The sequence below is a fragment of the Citrus sinensis genome, chromosome 6 (genome assembly GCF_022201045.2).
Source record: "Citrus sinensis cultivar Valencia sweet orange chromosome 6, DVS_A1.0, whole genome shotgun sequence".
Lineage (NCBI taxonomy): Eukaryota > Viridiplantae > Streptophyta > Magnoliopsida > Sapindales > Rutaceae > Citrus > Citrus sinensis.
In genome coordinates this window covers 21,440,467-21,457,709 of record NC_068561.1, presented here as the reverse complement: position 1 = coordinate 21,457,709, position 17,243 = coordinate 21,440,467, and the positions used below count along the sequence as shown (strand labels likewise).

Sequence of the window (17,243 nt, the reverse complement as noted above, 5' to 3'; positions counted from 1 at the left end):
TTTTCCTCATTAAGTGGCCAAGGCGATGACATATACGTAGCACGGTCACCGCAAATTAGTCCACGCTCAATGGCATTTCCAGTAATTAGCTGGTAATATTAAGGGTATTGATAAGAGAAGTCCCTGCACGAGTTGTGATTATTCTAACGAGATCACAAAGCCTCTGGCGCGGGGGTTCATCGTCATCTGATTTTGTTTTATTCTTAAGTTCTGGATTGATTAATTAATATCTAAAATAATTATAATTAAATGTCATAAACAATTTTTTTGTTCTTTCTCTGTTGTATCACGCACATTTGAGCGTGGGAGGGACGCACTCGAGATGCATACATAAGTTATGATGTGACTTAACGCGCACGTTGGCGCGTAAGCTCAGTCAGATGCTGACTCGCTAGCTGTCCACCATGCAGATTTGCTTGCCCTGTGTACAAAATTTGGCCCCGCCTTTGCTGCCTTGTTGCTTTATTTTATTGATTTTTCCTGAGAATAAAGAGGAAAAATAAAAAATCACTCATCCTCCATTTCTTTCATGAAATAACAAAAACTACATTTTTTTTTTCAACTTTTGGTAGAACCATTGTATTAGGAGCTTGTTAATCATTTTAATGATGGAAAAAAAAATAAAACATTAATAAATTTGTATTTATTGTACATGAGGTGGATTCAGTGTTTGTTCCACATCTGTCAATTAACAACCCCAATCCTTTTGTCACTTTATAAATATAGGCATTTTATGAATCAATAAATAAAAAGAGATTTGAGAAACTCAATACAAGATGTTTTTATTAGTGCCTTATTTTTAGTTTAATATTTTTATTTATTAATTTTATTTATAACGGTATTTTGTTGTTAACTTTGTCGTCGTATTTTTATCATTAGGTTCCTTTTTTTTCTTAATAATTGATTAATATGTTTATGAATTGATTGATTAGAATTTGTTAGTGGTCTTTATCGCAACTCCAACTAATATAATTTAGTATGTCAATTAAATACTGAAGCATTATGTCATTACATTTTAAAATTAAGGTTTTGTTGGAGGATGACAATGTTTATTGGCATAATTATTGTCACAGAGCATCAAATTTTAAATCACTATAATACCTAATTGTTTATATATATATATAAGGACGTAGGTTAGTAAAATCTAAATTGAATTTCTTTTGCCTCGTATCTTTTATAAGATTCCAACACAAATGACTAGTTTAAGAGAAATGTTTGAAAATTAATCAATGAGATAAAGATTTGATATTTATATAATTCAATATAAAATATAAAAATACAAAAAGAAATTATAATATTTTAAAGTAACGTGATGTTCTATCGTAATCAAATCCATTTTAAATTCATTTGTAGCCACTTTACATGAATATCGCCGTGGAAAATCTTCAATCTTTATCTTCGTTCACTTATTTATTTATTGGATAGTAACCTATGGTTTTTAAATGCTTAATACTTTCTCAAATAAGAATATAGTTCCTCCATTTATTTCAAATATGTCCCGTAAGTGATGGTTAAAATTAGACCGTGATGGTTAAAATTCAATATTGTAAAAGTAATTTGATCAATTTAATAAGAATCAAATGTCAAATAAAAAATTCTTAATACTGAATTGAGTTGACTACACCAAATTGAATTATTTCATTCAATTTTATTCCTTTTAAAATTTTTAAACTCCATCAAATCAATTTGAAATAATGGTTTTATAAGATTAAAAAAGATTCAAAGCGCACCTCTTGACTTTTTCATAATGGATCCAAACACTTGCTCTAGGTTGACTTATAGACATAATTACTCTAATGAATAACTAAAGGAAAATAAACATACTCTTCTCTTCTTCTTATGTCTATGGATGTTCTCAATTAGAAGATCCATTAAATGGACAATACACATTCCAGTTGACCAATCCTAATTTGAGTTCTTTTGTTCGAAAGAAAAGATATCCACCGGACTGTTCGCCCTATTAAGATATTTATGATTAAAAAGAGATATTAGTAAATTCTGTTTCGGGTAGGTCCTAAAAGGAGAATGAAGATCGAAATGTCAATAGGTGTCTATTATTGAATACACTCCACAAATTTCATTGAAATTGTATCAAAAATTCAAAAAAAATCAAAAATAAAAACAAAAATTTCTTTTTACACTACATTTTTTTTTTGGAAAACAATATCGAATCCAATCTTCCTCACTCAAGGGTCATGTGGTAGGGTCCTATCTGATGTAAATAGAGCAACCATGCCCTCAATTGAGAAAACATTAAAAATCAGTTACTTAGATATTATTATGCCATTTATCTGTTCTTTTCGAACTTCTGAAAAAGCGTAATTCATGATGCATACACAATTAATTCCTTTAAGGTTCTTTTGATTTTCCTAAATTTTTCTTTTTAACATAATAAAATAACAAAATTTCTTATTAACGAATTGAATTAACTACACCAAATTAAATTGTTTGGGTCCATTTGATTTTTTTTTCAATTTTATTATATTCTAAATTTTAAAATCCAATCAAATAATTTTGAATTTTTGTTGAAATTGAACAAAAACTAAAAAGAAGAAAAATAAAATCAATCACAAATCAAATCATACCAAATTTTTCTTTTTGCGGAGAACTAAATCGAATATGATCTTCCTCACTTTTAGGAGCACTAGTGGTCGCCGGTTAGGGTCCTATACAATACAAATAGAGAAACCATGCCCTCATTTGAAAAAATCATTAAAAATCAGTCTCTTAGACGTTATTATCCCATTTATTTTTTTATTAATTCTTTGCGAACTCAGTGAAACAGCGCGACTCGTGATGCACGCACAATTCCTTCCAATTTCTCAAAGTTTCTCAATTGACCAGCGCGCAGAATCCTCACGCGCTGCATAGGGGCGTGCGTCAACCAACAACCCACTAAAATAAATCCGCGAAATTGACAAGTAGGTATTAATTAATTAATTGACAAATTTTCCCCGGCAGAAACAAAACACCCACTTCCCGTATTTTCCAGCTCCGCTCATTCTGAAACGCGAGCCCTCCCTCTCACTCCACCTCTATAAATTCATTTCCTTTGACTTCACAAACTCCTAGAGTTTTGTTTTTCCTTTTGAGACAATGGAGGTTGTGGAGACGCAAGCCTTGTCGAACTTCGATCTCCAGTCGAGGTCTCCGTGCTCTTCTTACATGGCCATTCCGCCTTCGGACAACCACCCCCAACATTCGGTCATAGACGCGCCTGGAGACGTTTGTAGTGAGTCACGTGCGGCGGTTAAGCTACAGAAGGTCTACAGGGGTTATCGCACCCGGCGTAGGTTAGCTGATTCCGCTGTTGTTGCTGAAGAGCTCTGGTTCGTGCTCACAGTACTCGATCAATCTTTCCACTATTTATATCTTCTTTATAATTTTATTGTTTTTTATTTTTAATTTTTAAGTAAAGAAACAAAATGGTGAAATTCTACAGGTGGCGAGCGATAGATTTTGCTCGGTTGAGCCACAGTACGGTGTCGTTCTTTAATTTCTCGAAGCCAGAGAGTGTTGCTTCAAGATGGAATCGGGTTACCTTAAATGCTTCCAAGGTTTCTTCCTTGAAGTTAATTTGATTGTTTACTGGAGTTAGTATATTTTGATGGTCAGTCAATAGGATCTGAATTTTTTTTTAATTATTATTTTTTTTCCAGGTGGGTAAGGGACTGTCAAAAGACTCAAAAGCACAAAAACTGGCTTTTCAGCATTGGATTGAAGCTGTAATTTTTACCTAACCCTTTTTCGTCTATCTTTTTTTAGTTTCATTTTATCGAATACTTTTGGATTATGATTTGTAGTGTTATGTGTGAATTAATATTTTTATATTTTAGTCTACTGATGGTTTTTTTTTTTTTTTTCCCTGAGGGACAGATTGATCCGCGGCATCGGTATGGGCACAATTTGCATTACTATTATGAAGAATGGCGTAAAACTGATGCTGGTCAACCATTTTTCTACTGGTGAGACAATTTTGCCTGTGATTATACTAAAAGAAATAACAATAATTTATTATTCCCATGGAAATTTCTGAATTACCTAGCTGACCGAGTAAAAAGCCTTTATGGCCTAGCTTTATTGCACTGACCGTGTGACTATGATCCAGCTTAATTTATGTTAATTGTCAATTTTGGTCAACGGTCAAAGTTACTGTTGCGGCAGTCTAGTTCAGAAATCTGATATCACAGTGTGGTCTTTAATTTTCCAATGGTCCTTAGGAGTGTGTCTACTCTGATGGCGGCATTGCCCGTGAAACTTACTGATGTTGGTGGACAATTTTTTTTTTTCGGGTTTAATGATCACACAGTTTCATGTAGGCAGAGGATTTAGAAGCTTTATGGTCTAGATTTGCTAGTATGAGTCAAGATTTAATATTTGCTCCCAACTATTTATGAGTAAAAAATAGTTTAAGGCTGTTGAATGGATTGTTTTGACTGACCACAGTGAGCTGGCAAGATTAAAATATGCCTCTAAACTGGAAGTTGTTGTATAAGAAGCAAGTGCAGTTTTTATTTTATTTTATCTACTACTATTGCCAAACTCTTTCAAAATAAACATCATCTGTGGGTTTATCATTCATCAACCCATGTTGTTAATCTGTCGCCATCTGATAAGTTGTTACTCTATAAAATTAGGGAGTAAATTTTGAATAAATCATGATGATGTGATCATTGCAAAAACCTTGTTGCTTTTACATTACACAGGTTGGATATAGGAGATGGCAAAGATGTTGATCTCAAAGACTGTCCAATATCAAAGCTTCGACAACAGTGCATCGAATATTTAGGGCCTGTATGTTCTTACACAGTTCATATTCAGATCGTATTTACATTGACATTACATATGGTCGTAATGCATTATGTTAAATAATGTATGAAATGGTCCTGTTATAGCAATCCTCACATAGTTTTTTGTCCTGCTTGCTGAATTAGCAAGAGAGGGAACATTATGAATATGTTGTTGTCGATGGGAGGATTATTCACAAAAAGACTGGAGATTTTCTGGATACACAGCATGGAGGCAAGTATATATTCGTTACGAGCACCTCAAAGAAACTCTATGCTGGTGTGGTAAGAGTTTAAACAAACTTAAAAACAAACTTTTGTCACTTTTGTTCCCCCGTTAGTGGGCCTCTATGTTAATAACATATGTAATAAACATTTTTATACCTTCAGAAAAAGAAAGGAATATTCCACCATTCGAGTTTCTTGGCTGGAGGAGCTACTATAGCAGCTGGAAGGCTTGTGGCAGAGCATGGAGTTCTTAAGGTATAGTTCCATAAGATTAGGAACGTCTTTTGCAGCTCAAGGAGATGCAAAATTTACAGAAACTATTATTTAAGTTGGTAATATCACTTATTCAGGGAATTCCTGCAGGCTGCAATTTTGCAAGATTTTGTAGATAGCCTCATCTTTGTTTTAGGATATGTAGTGATGTACAAATCATTTCTATGATGCATAGTTGATGATCTTTACTTGCCTTTGTTATTTATAGTCAAAGTTCTTGGATAATTACTGAAATTACAACAGTAGTGTATCATAAAAGATAGTAGGCGTTATCCTTAACGCACACAGAACTGCAATTTATTGGCTATGCCCAACTGAAGGTGTAGTATACTATAATTATGCGTGGCATCTGACCCTTAATTATCATGTCCCTCAGACAATCTCCGCATATAGCGGCCATTATCGGCCAACAGAGGACAGGCTTCATAGCTTTTTATCCTTTCTCAAGGAAAATGGAGTGAACATGGATGAAGTTGAGGTAATTCTTCCATCGCATATTAGTTGTTCTATACATTTGTATTGCCACTGAGAACTTTTTCATTAACATGGTGGTCATATTTCCTATAAAATCAAGTTAAATTTGACAATTAAAGAAATTCATCATTTCTTGCTTACATTGCTTGCAGTATGTTTATTAATTATTGAATGTGGCATCTCCTTTCAGGTAGAAAAAGCTGGTGAAGAGTATTCTGATAGTTACTGTGATGGCAAAACTATTGGAGTTGAAAGTGGAGTGCAAGCGTCAGCAAACTCGGAATCTACTGATCCTGAAATGCCTAAGGATGAGGAGGAAAATCTTCCCACAAAACCATCTGAAGCAAAACAAGAGACAAAATGTAACTATGAAAGGACTCTATCTGGCGGTCTTCAGAGCCCGAGGGCTGATGTGCCTAAAAAATCCATATTGCAAAGGATCAATTCCAAGAAGGCGGTTAATTCATATCAATTAGGACATCAGCTCTCGCTTAAGTGGACGACCGGAGCTGGGCCAAGAATCGGCTGTGTTGCTGACTATCCCGTTGAATTGAGAGTACAGGCATTGGAGTTTGTTAACCTATCTCCAAGAACTCCGCACACGCCTCCAACACCAGTTTATTACAAGCAGATCACCAGTCCGACGTCACCTGCAGCTCATCCCATACCAGATGTGACTAATAGTCATGCCACCTCAGACCCGTGAATCATTATCTATCAGTTTTAATTTTCCTGCTCAGTGGACACTAAGGAGTGTCTATCTAATCTCCTCGGGATGTCACTTGTAGCCTTTAATAATGCTAGTATCTGTAATGAAAAATTTGCATCTAGTTATGTTCACTACTATTAATTTTCCGTTTAGATAAATCTAGTCCTATGATACATTTTCCAATTCATCCGAAATCTGGCTGCCACCACGACTTTTAGGAGTTGTGATTTGATAATCTTGAGTTTCCAGACTGACTCGCGAATTTTAGATGAGCAAAACTTGCGGGCTTAAGACGCACATTGGGAAGCCGGGATTGTGGAATTAGGCAGCATGTTGTATAGCTAGCTCAATTTCTAAGGTTAGTAGTCCATGCACATGAAAGAAAAGACGCAAAAGTTAAGCAATTATGTGACAGACGAAACCAACTTAAGCCTTAATCAAACACAATTTATCCATTAAGAAACCGCAAGTCCGATATTCAGAGTAAACGAAGAAAGGAAAAATGAGAATGCGATTTGATTCAAAAGTTAAAACAGTTATTTGAGGGTTAAAAGAGCTATTTTAACAGCCTTCAGTACGGTACACTTATTTATCAAAAATGAAAATCCGCAGCGACGGAAAAATATACTAATGATCAAACTGCTAACCATTACTTGGAAATCTTTAGTATCAACTGTGCTATCCTGTCCGGTTGGTGATTGAAATCCATTGGCATACATGCCCTTCTCAACTGCACCCACCAAGATGAAAGCCAATGTTAGGTTCTGTGAAATGTTAACTTAGAACAAAATAGAAGGAATCGTATATGTTATGGAATTACCTGAACTGGGATCTGAAATCTGTTTCGTAAAACACAATACTCGCGTTACGGTTGATTACGTTTAACCCTTGCAGCAGGCACCTGTCAACAGCATATTGAGCCCATTAAAGTAGAAAACAAATAATAAACAAACAAATGTTTAGGGGGTGTAACTGAGAACAAATGAAAGTTGAATCCATTGGAATACTTTCAAAATTAAAGAATTACATTCTGAGATTGTTCAGTAGTTAACCAAAATTAGCTGAGATTTTTAACATTCTGATCAGATGAAAAATTAGAGAACAACAAAACAAGAAGTAGGAATTTTCATGAGACCTCTCATCAAACCTTTTACTTCAAAGATTTCTATAAACTTTGCAATTTATAACATCAAGGAATGCATTATAAAATGAAAATTGCACTTTCTCACCTTTCCTTTGATTTTGTCATCCAAAGCCTGATGAATATCGGCACAAGCAAGCTTCAACTTGCGTGCACCAATGCTGGGAGAAAAACAACTGTTAACATCCTATATTACAAAGGGGGCGTTCGAGACGAAATGGCTGCAGGAGGGTTTTTTTTTTTTTTATTTAAGAAAAAAAGAAAAGAAAAGAAAAGAAAAGAAAATCAATGCGTGTTAATTATATTCTTTTATGAAGACAGCATGTTCAATAATCAATTACAAAAAGAATAAGGAAAAATTAAAAAACGTAAGCAAATCCAAGAAAATATTACCTAAAGGTGCTTCCACTTCCACTGAGCTGATTAATGAAAAAATCCGTCCTACTATAATCAAGTTCCTGATGACTCCTGCGAAAAAAAAATGGCTGCTATTAACATAAAAAAAAGAAAAAGAAAAAAAGAAAGAAAGATGCTATTTAAGTTTATATGAACTGTAATAGCAGCATACAGATACAGTAAGAGATTGCAAAGATCTATTCAACTCTGTCATGATCCGTTCAACATCTTTGCAGAACAAGCTTATAACTTCACTAACAAATTCAGGATGGTTTTCATCTTGCAGACATTGGAATTGTGCAATTTGACTGTCTAATAATCCCTGCGTTTCACATGATCATCATCAGTTTCACTGATCACTCCAACCGGTGGCGGATTTAGAAAAATAATTTACCGGGGGCTAAATTAAATAACAGTAAAATATAAAAATTAAAACTTAAATATATAAAATTTTTGGTAACTCACTTACAATTGTTCTCTACGCGATTTCATATTCTGAAAATATTGTGTAATAGACTCATTATCAATACTATTAAATACATCTTTTTCTACACAAATAATAAATTATCATTCATCCATTCATCTCCCATCCGATTCCGAAATTCATTCTTCACAAATTTCATTGCTCAAAATTATATATATGGTACTTATGTAAAAATAAATTAATTACAATTGAAAAAATTAGTTTACTAATAGTTATAAACAAAATCACTAAAAAAAAAGAAATTGTAAGGACTAGAATTAGTCACTTGAACAATTACAATTTATATAGAGATGTGTTGACATGTGAACAAAAAAAAACCGAAAAAAACATATTTATCTGATGCAAAATTGATGTAAAGGCAAGTCGGTCCCACGTCCCACCCACTCAAGCCCACAACAACTAATAAATCTCCCCCCTCTTGGCTCCTTCTCCCTTCGTTTTTTTCACTGTAATTATGAGAATAAAGATCTTAAGAACATAACTGATGCTCCTCTTTTTTTCAAGACAATTCTTAATTACAAGTTTGGCACTCACGGTTCAGTTTTGGAATTATAAATATTTTGGGCTGTGGGTTTTATTTTTTAAGTAAAATTATTGTTTTATAATTATTAAAATAATAATTTAAATTTTAAAAATGAGGTTATCTAATAATTTTTACAAGGATTATTTTAAATTTTAAATTTTTTTTTAAATAAAAAAAAAATCAGTGGGGGCTTAAATCCTCAGTGGTCCTGCACTGCGTCGGCCCCTGACTCCAACAACATACCTTACTAATTGTATTTTCCAGTCAAATTTTACCCTTCTGATAAAAACTTCTTATAAAAAAGTGCCAGAAATTCCGTTCACTAAAAAAAACCGCAGTGCAGTGTGTAGTAGTGGCTACCGGCACTGATTCTGCATTACTTCAATTATTAATTTTGTGATTTAAGAAAGCAAGCAGTGAGCGTGCGGTGTGGCAAGTGAATCAAGCGACCACGTTTACTTTTTAAAAATATAAACTATTAATAGGATAGGTGATTTCTGTTTAGTCCCACGTGCAGCTATAGTAATAATTTTTTTTTTCAATTTTTGACTACAACATGTGACTTAATTACATTTGTTTAATAATTATTTTTTTTTTAAAATAATTTGATTTATAAGTTGGGTTAAAATTTAAAAATTTTAATTTTTTTCTAATTTTACAGCAAACAGCAGGGATGGTGGTGTAATTGACCCAAGAACTGAAGAAAGAATCACTTGCCACATGGGCTGATGAGGGCCACATAGTTTTGCGCCACCCCTCCTTTTTCTTTTCTTTAAGTGGTGAGAATATTTGAACTCAATTAAACACTCTTTAACACTTTTTTTTAATAAAACTTTATATTATAAGTATATTTTTAAATAAATTTACTTATAAGTCCCTTTTCTCTTTTTTATACTCTAATTTATAATTTTGTATGTTAAATTTTAAATAAATTATTTTTTTCCACTTGACATAAGACAACCTGATAAAACAAAACAATGTCCTATTATTTGTTGAAAATTATGATTCTAATTAATTGTAAATTACTTAAAGAAGATTATGCTTTTAAACTTTTTTTTGCAATGCAACATATTGAAAATAAATACCAATATTTATTGAAACTAGCATCAGATGTTTTTCAAGTTTCATTTCACAAACTAAATTTAAAATCCTTAGATTTGTACAGGAGGAGGAAAACAAAAATTGCACCATGATCAAATCATAATTGCAGGCGGTAGTATTGTTAATTTTGTAGTTTGATTAATTGCAGACAGTAGTATTGTTAATTAATTTTGCACGGAACTCCAAAAGTTTATTTGTTTAATACCAAATCAAAATTAAGGATCTTCCTCCACTGCAAAACTTTTTATGAAAAAATGTATATTGATTATGAAAGAATAATCTTGTAAGGATTCTTTAAGATTATAGGTATGAAATTATTTCAGAGAAGATATAATAAAACTCTTTAATGTTCACTGATGAAGAGAAAATAAATGCAAAATGATATTTTGAGAATCAAAATGGGTGCTTAAAGGAAAATTATAAATTTAGAAATATATTATGGATGCATTCACGAGAAATTAAATTTATTGAGTATTTTATTGGATTTAGATAGGCTCACTTTTTTTTTATATATTATTATTATTATTTTAATTCCCAGTGAAACAGAGTGAAAATAATTGAAACTTGTGACGATAAGTTTGAAATTCGCATTTTGCAATCGATAAGACAGAATAGCAAAACACATGAGGATAGTCATACGAAGGGCCTACCAATGGAAGAAATGAGAGAGACAGATGGTTAATCTTTGTCCGCGTCACATTGGACAATCATAAACGAAGGGGGCCCACTTAGAGAAACAACTTGCATTCGCTTAAATGAAGCCGGGACACGTAGCAAAAACTTTTGCTTCATGTGCGTGCATGCATGCAGCAAGTGTCTAGTGCACGTTCTCGTTCACCGGGCACCAGCTATTGCATGAGCATTCAGCCAAAGCTTTAATCTTATTTTCAACATTTGCAATCATTTTATTTTTCTTTCTTATCTTTTAGTGCGGCGACACGAAGACTTAGGTTAGTGCTCAACTCGGGTGATTACACTGAGTATGAATTTCTTCACCAATCTGATGAGCAAAATTTCTATGTGGAGCACTTTCGGAGGCTCTGACTCTCGTAGTTCTTACAAATCATGTCATCAGATAAATCGAATTGTAACCTGTTCCCTTCCAACTATATAAATCACCAGTCTTGTTTATATAGTATAGTTTTGATAATCTAGTTTCGAGTTTTAGGTGAATTTAGTAATTTCTTGAACTTTACCCTTAGTTAGCCCATACATCGAGTGCATTTTTAGCCAATTGGCAAAGTTTGCTGCGACTATAGCATGCTCATATATCGGTGATGGGTTTGATGAGCCGAACACAATTGCTCAAATATTAAGCCAGACGGGAAGCAAGTTGACACAGCTGTAACCAACAGTGCGCCTCTGAGCCTTGCCCGTGCCTCACACTTCTAAATTTTTGTCATCTATTGGTAAAAGTGGTCAGTGTCAAAGTTTGAATTTTATCTCATTACCTTTTCCTGTTCGTAAAATAAAAAAAAAATAAAAAAACTAGACTATACAATTTTGGAGCTAATATTTTTATAAGTTACTGTGTAAGATTTTGGTTCTCAAAATTTAATACGATACGATGACGATGCAAAGCAAATCCACTTATGCTTAACTGATTGCTAGGCATAATTTACTAACAAACTCTCGAACCATTTTCTTATGCTATTACATGTATTTGGATAATGTGAGTCAGTGAGGTTGTGACTACAGTGTATTAGAAGTACCGTTTTTTTACCATCTATCACTATATTTCATAATTTGCGCATTGTCAAATGCTCAAATTTTGTTATTATTATTATTTTACTCTTTAACCATCTAACAACATTCAAATAGTAAAGTATAATCCTAAAAATCAAGTAATCAAACCCGATAAGTGAAAAATATCTCGAACTTATGTATTTATATGTGAATGATATTAAATTTTTTAAAAGTATCTTCATTTTTTTTATTATTGTAACTATCAAATGATAATAAATCCAACACGTACACTGGTTATTGCAAGGAATAGATGATTTTTGGTACCTTTAGAGCATTGTTCATTATCCATTAAATATTTGCCACACGAATATGTAAATTATCCAAAATTAGTTAAAATATTCCTATGATAAAAAATGAATAATAAAAGAATAGTACACGAAGATGAATTTCGTGTTATCTTTGGTTTGAAAAAATACAAAGAGAAGAGTGGGGAGGAAATGAGGAAAAAAAAAAACAAAAAGAAAAAAATACATAAATTTCATATCCAAGTCCAACCAAACAATAAAAATTAAATTTATCCTCTTTTTTACATATTTTCTTTCTCCTCCTTTTCTTTTCATCCCTCTCTTCTCGTACCAGTTCTACATGGATCAATAAAATAGCCAAAGACTTTTCCTATGGAAGAAAAACCCAAATATGAAGACAAACGTTGTCTTCCGATCATCTGATTTCCACGTGTCTCCAAACACTCCTTAAACCCAAGCAAAAGCCTTTGCCAAACTAAAACAATAATAATAAAACAAAAGCCCAGAATAGAAATACCACACGTGTTCCACATCTGCGCTACCACGTATACATAAATGCTCCCCAATCTGCAGCCTAAGCAAGCAACCCACTTCCCATACGTGCGATATATCACGTGCCAATTAGTCTACATGGCCTTAACCTTATACGTGGCGATCAGGGATACATCGGCGTGAGTTAGCAATAGGTGTCTGGTACCAAGTTGGCAAGACAGGTGGCATTCAACCACCATCTGTGTGCTGCTAGCTTGCATTTGCTCATCAACACCAAGCGCAAGTAGTAGTACTAAAGCCTTTCTTTGAAGTAGCAACAATAAAATAAAAGATAAATTATAAAAATACATTGTTTTTTTTTTCTTTTTACTATATTTTTTGCCTTTTGAATCCCTCTGTGCGAGCGAAGTGTTATGGATTTAGAGAGCTGTTCGGTTTCGAGTTCTTCGACGGCGTCGTTACAGAGCTCTCCGCCGGAGAGTGCGGAAGATCGGATGGTGGATATGGAGCTTGAGGCGGCGGAGGTGCTGGCGGATTTGGCGCATTTAGCAATGATAGAGAACGGCGGTGGCAGCGGTGCTGCTGAAACGGCGACGAATTGGGGATGCAAAGGGAAACGAGTCAGGAAGCGAGTCAAGACCGAGTCGCCGCCTGGTCAGGCCGAGTCGGCCATGAACCCGGTAGACCCGGAGCCACCCTGCTCGGATCCCATTGATGTTAGTTTCCGAATTTCAACTGTTATTTTTTCATTTATTGCTTTTTTTGTGAATTTAGTAGTTGGTTTTTATTTGCTCTAAAGTAGCAAGTGAAATAAAATAATTTATTTCGTTAAAAGATTGTAAACTTTTTTCTTTTTCTATTTTTAGGAAATAGGGTAATTGTTAATTCTTTATTAATTCAACGGTTTGGAAAATGATTATGGGAACAATATTTGGTTTATGTACTGAATGATAAAATTGAATGTCATTTTGATCAGCAGAAGCAAGTGATGGATCGAATGAATGTTTGCTTTGGCTTGCTCTTTTTATTTTATTTTACCTTTTTCATTATGTGTGATGATCCTTCAACTCCTAGCTTTATCAGGAGCTGATCAATAGGTATAGAAATTGTAGGATACATTTCGAATTTTAATTTGAGGAACTATGTTTTTAGTTGTTGCATTGAGAATGAGTTTAACAACCTTATGATATGCCTCGCCTCGACAGTTGAGGACGTCCTCGTGGACCCAGGCAAAAAAAAAAAAAAAAACAAGAGAGAGCCTTTGTTCATGAGATTGTTTTTATATTACTCTGAATTAGGAGATCTAAAAGGAAGAGATGTCGATGGGTATGGTTTCCTTCCTGTTTATCTGTATGTTCAACAGATAGGTGCTTTCCGTGTGTATCACTTTGTTGGTACATCATAATATGACTGATATGAGATTTGTTGATTCTACGACTGACTTGTTAAGATGGGTTAGAAGTTCCATGTTTTCTTGAATATTCTTTTTCCCCCCATATCCTGTTCTTTATGTTGATATAAGACTTCCTTAGCATGTTTTTAATTGGAAGCTTATGTGAAAACAAATTGTGTTAGCACTGTAATTTTTTCATCACAATACAGGTTAAGATAAATCATTTTACTAAAGGAATGCTTTTTGGGTTAATGAACGAAAAGCTTATTAATTTAATGCAAAAGAGTGTCTTGAGTTCTCCATTCAAGGCAAATTTTAATTTCCACCTTTGCTTCCTACATCCAGTTAATCAATTCCTGTGCCCATGCCTTTTCTATTGAATGCAAGAGTAGTAATTTTAAGCAAATGAGAATTTAATTAGTCAACTGTTATGTTAAATTTGAAAACTTGTAGCGGTCTGTCACCAAGTCGCACTATTCTGTGCAGGACTTGAGCAATATTTTTGTTTATAGCAGGACCAAGTAATATCGGATCAGCAGCGGGATCGAACTGCATGTGGCAATATATTAATTAAACCAGTAAAAGCTGACCAAGATGCTGAATCACTTAAACGAAGTTCTCTGTGTGCCACAAGGTACATATCAATGGCTGGTGGCAGGTCCAGGCAAAATTTAACTGAGGTATTAAAAGCTTCTAGAGTCCTCAGAAATTTTGCCCTGTTAAATGTTCTTTATTTGTGACTGAAGATTTGCCACTCAGGCCGAAAAGGAAGAGCGAAGAGTACGTAGAATATTAGCAAACAGAGAATCAGCTAGGCAGACCATTCGTCGCCGACAAGTAAGCTGTTTGTTCTCAGTTTGTGTATATTATTGATGAACAACTTTCAGATTCTGATTGTCGTGCCCCAAATGACCTGGTTTTCTTTATAATTTCACAATTGTTTGTTCTCTGTTCACATATGGATATTCTTTAGTATGATTAGAGTATAATCATGTCTAATGATCAACCTTATTTGTCCCAATTATCCTTTGTTAGCTATCGAGCTTATCTCTTTGCATCACAATTATTCAATGCATATAATAATTTAATCAGTTTGCATTTGAAGCATTTAAGCTAATGTACATTATTATGTCAAGCAAAGAGATGCTTTCTAATCACTGAAGTGTGCGACTGATGTCTTGCTCCAATTGTGCATCCTCTCTAAACTTGATTCAGGCTTTGTGTGAGGAGTTAACCAGAAAAGCTGCTGATCTATCACAGGAGAACGAAAGTTTAAAGAGGGTAGGCAGATCTCCCTGCCCTGAAGCATCACTGTCTTGCAATTAGGCATCTGGCTGACAGTAGTTTCTAAAATATAATTATCTTGCTTACAAAGCTATTGTATCTTCATATAGTTGTTCTTGAATTCACATTGGAATGCAAAACTGACTTTTTCCACATTTGGTGGTATTTCTGTTGAGAAGGAAAAGGAGTTGGCTGTTAAAGAATATCAGTCTTTGGAGACAATAAATAAGCATTTGAAGGCACAGGTAAGAGGATTGTATATTTTGATTTGTTAGATATTTTAGCATAAATGTACCATGACCTGACATGCTCTCCTATTTTGCAGGTGGCGAAAGTAATGAAAGCTGAGGTTGGCGAAACTCAAGGAGAGGTTAAGTTGGCCCATGCGGAGATGTCTTCCTCTCCTACAAACTGCCCATTGCTCTTGTACAATCACCATGCTCTCACGCCACTGGGCTGGCCTTCCATCATTCAATCTTCACAGCCTGTCCCATCACGACATGGGATGCAAAATGCAGTCACCTTTCCATCGAACATTTCTACATCAATAACTGGTGAGCTTGCTTCCTCTCAGGAGCAAGAAAACCCCACGGATAGTAATGTGGCAAGAACACCTCTATATGTAGTGCCATGCCCTTGGTTCTTCCCTCTTCATGATAGTGGTAGTGGATTTCATGCTCCAATCTCCAACGGCCTAAAGATCCTACAAGATGAAACTTCTGCCCATAATGGGTATGGCAGTGGTTCGTCTTCAAAAATGACCGCAGACAAGGAGAATCATCATTTCTTGTTGCCCGTAAAAATTAAAAATGAAGCATATGGTTTACCAGAAGCTCAAAGTTATAATGATCTCAATGATATTCCTGTCACCGAATCCCCTCAAGATGGAGGTTGCCAGCAAATTGGGCGTTACACAAGAGAAGCAACTCTTACACCTCCACCACTGTCCTCTGTTGGGGGTTCATTTATTGTTAAACATGATAATGTACTGCAGTCTGATTACACTGGCCATACCAAGGCTGTTTCTAAGATAGCCAACCATCTTGTGAGTCATCCAGAGAAGAAACAAGAACCAGTTAACTATCCCAGTAGGAAACTGGTGGATGCAGCTACTGCAGCTGAGGCAAGAAAGAGGAGGAAGGAACTTACAAAGCTGAAAAATCTCCATGGCCGTCAATGTGGGATGCAGTGTTGAGCTTCTTTCAAGATTTGGTTTGGACCAGGACTAAAAGTTCTCAAAGTGTAAGCCAGAGCAGAACACTGTCTAGGAACATGGAAGGGCTATTTAAAGGAAATGAGACTGTGATTGGGTGCTCATCCATACGACACTGTTGCAGGTTGGAGATCTTCCTATGTCGTCTAAAATGGGCCAAAATATTTGGGTTGGCCCGATTGTTATGTCCCTATATCTGGACACAATCAAGGCTTCGTGTCAGATCAGTGATGTTGGAAAGTAAAGTGTACCAAATTCTGAGTTACTGCTGTCCTGAAGTTTTGGTGAGAAGACACTTACACTAAGAAACTGACGCCGCCAATTTGGTGGGTTTTGACTTGAGAAAGAGGCAGCTGGACACGAGTTGAGAAATGACTTGTTTATAGCGGATCTTTTGTAACGTTAAGAAACATACCACTATACAGCAAAAATTGTTCGGTAAGTTCAGCTTTTGGCAATCTAGTTTCCCAATTTGGTGAGTTCATTTCTGCTGAGCATGCATAATCATCTGCCTATCCTATTTACACGAGTTTGCAATACAGTATAACTTTGGTTTTCTCATTAGCTAATCCTAGTTGTGTATTACTGTCAATGCTGAAGATGAAAACTGTGGGAATAATGTTATTTTCTTCTTACACCGTGCATCATTTATTTATTTTTTATTTTTAAGTATGGCGACTTAGACCTCTCATCCCAGGTTCCTAAGTATGTAAACTGTTGCACACTAGCAATTAACGATACGTCATTATTTCAA

General features: G+C 34.7%; 2 protein-coding genes and 1 long non-coding RNA gene across 5 annotated transcripts; 2 read left to right on the top strand and 1 right to left on the bottom strand.

The window, feature by feature from the left end:
- Nucleotides 1-2,944: 2,944 nt before the first annotated feature.
- LOC102611499 (IQ domain-containing protein IQM3) lies at nucleotides 2,945-6,608 on the top strand. Its single transcript, XM_006481755.4, has 9 exons — nucleotides 2,945-3,329; nucleotides 3,443-3,557; nucleotides 3,660-3,725; nucleotides 3,877-3,965; nucleotides 4,707-4,794; nucleotides 4,935-5,072; nucleotides 5,178-5,270; nucleotides 5,665-5,766; nucleotides 5,953-6,608. The coding sequence occupies exons 1-9, from the start codon at nucleotides 3,097-3,099 to the stop codon at nucleotides 6,466-6,468; spliced, it is 1,440 nt and encodes a 479-aa protein (XP_006481818.1). The 5' UTR covers nucleotides 2,945-3,096; the 3' UTR covers nucleotides 6,469-6,608.
- A 360-nt stretch (nucleotides 6,609-6,968) lies between these two features.
- On the bottom strand, nucleotides 6,969-8,761 carry LOC102611216 (uncharacterized). Its single transcript, XR_371046.4, has 5 exons — nucleotides 8,181-8,761; nucleotides 8,006-8,080; nucleotides 7,701-7,773; nucleotides 7,292-7,372; nucleotides 6,969-7,201 (listed from the first exon to the last, which is right to left on the bottom strand). It is a non-coding gene; the product is annotated as an uncharacterized LOC102611216 (long non-coding RNA).
- A 4,063-nt stretch (nucleotides 8,762-12,824) lies between these two features.
- On the top strand, nucleotides 12,825-17,050 carry LOC102610701 (uncharacterized). Of its 3 annotated transcripts, none has more exons than XM_006481753.4 (6): nucleotides 12,826-13,315; nucleotides 14,505-14,672; nucleotides 14,752-14,829; nucleotides 15,208-15,273; nucleotides 15,456-15,521; nucleotides 15,602-17,050. In XM_006481753.4, exons 1-6 carry the CDS (start codon nucleotides 13,013-13,015, stop codon nucleotides 16,469-16,471), a joined length of 1,551 nt encoding a protein of 516 aa, XP_006481816.1. In that variant the 5' UTR covers nucleotides 12,826-13,012; the 3' UTR covers nucleotides 16,472-17,050. The 3 variants fall into 3 exon arrangements, with proteins under 3 accessions (XP_024955414.1, XP_006481816.1, XP_006481817.1); XM_006481754.4 differs by having other exon boundaries at nucleotides 12,828-13,315; nucleotides 14,508-14,672; XM_025099646.2 differs by lacking the exon at nucleotides 15,208-15,273 and having other exon boundaries at nucleotides 12,825-13,315.
- The last annotated feature ends 193 nt before the right edge of the window (nucleotides 17,051-17,243 follow it).

Excerpts from the sequence above, each read along its gene's own strand:
- LOC102611499 (XM_006481755.4), top strand. The coding sequence starts at position 3,097 with ATGGAGGTTGTGGAGACGCAAGCCTTGTCGAACTTCGATCTCCAGTCG. Across the intron at positions 3,966-4,706 it reads GGTCAACCATTTTTCTACTG|GTTGGATATAGGAGATGGCA; the intron begins GTGAGACAATTT and ends TACATTACACAG. Across the intron at positions 5,271-5,664 it reads CAGAGCATGGAGTTCTTAAG|ACAATCTCCGCATATAGCGG; the intron begins GTATAGTTCCAT and ends CATGTCCCTCAG.
- LOC102610701 (XM_006481753.4), top strand. The coding sequence starts at position 13,013 with ATGGATTTAGAGAGCTGTTCGGTTTCGAGTTCTTCGACGGCGTCGTTA. Across the intron at positions 13,316-14,504 it reads CCTGCTCGGATCCCATTGAT|CAGGACCAAGTAATATCGGA; the intron begins GTTAGTTTCCGA and ends TTTTGTTTATAG. Across the intron at positions 15,522-15,601 it reads ATAAGCATTTGAAGGCACAG|GTGGCGAAAGTAATGAAAGC; the intron begins GTAAGAGGATTG and ends CCTATTTTGCAG.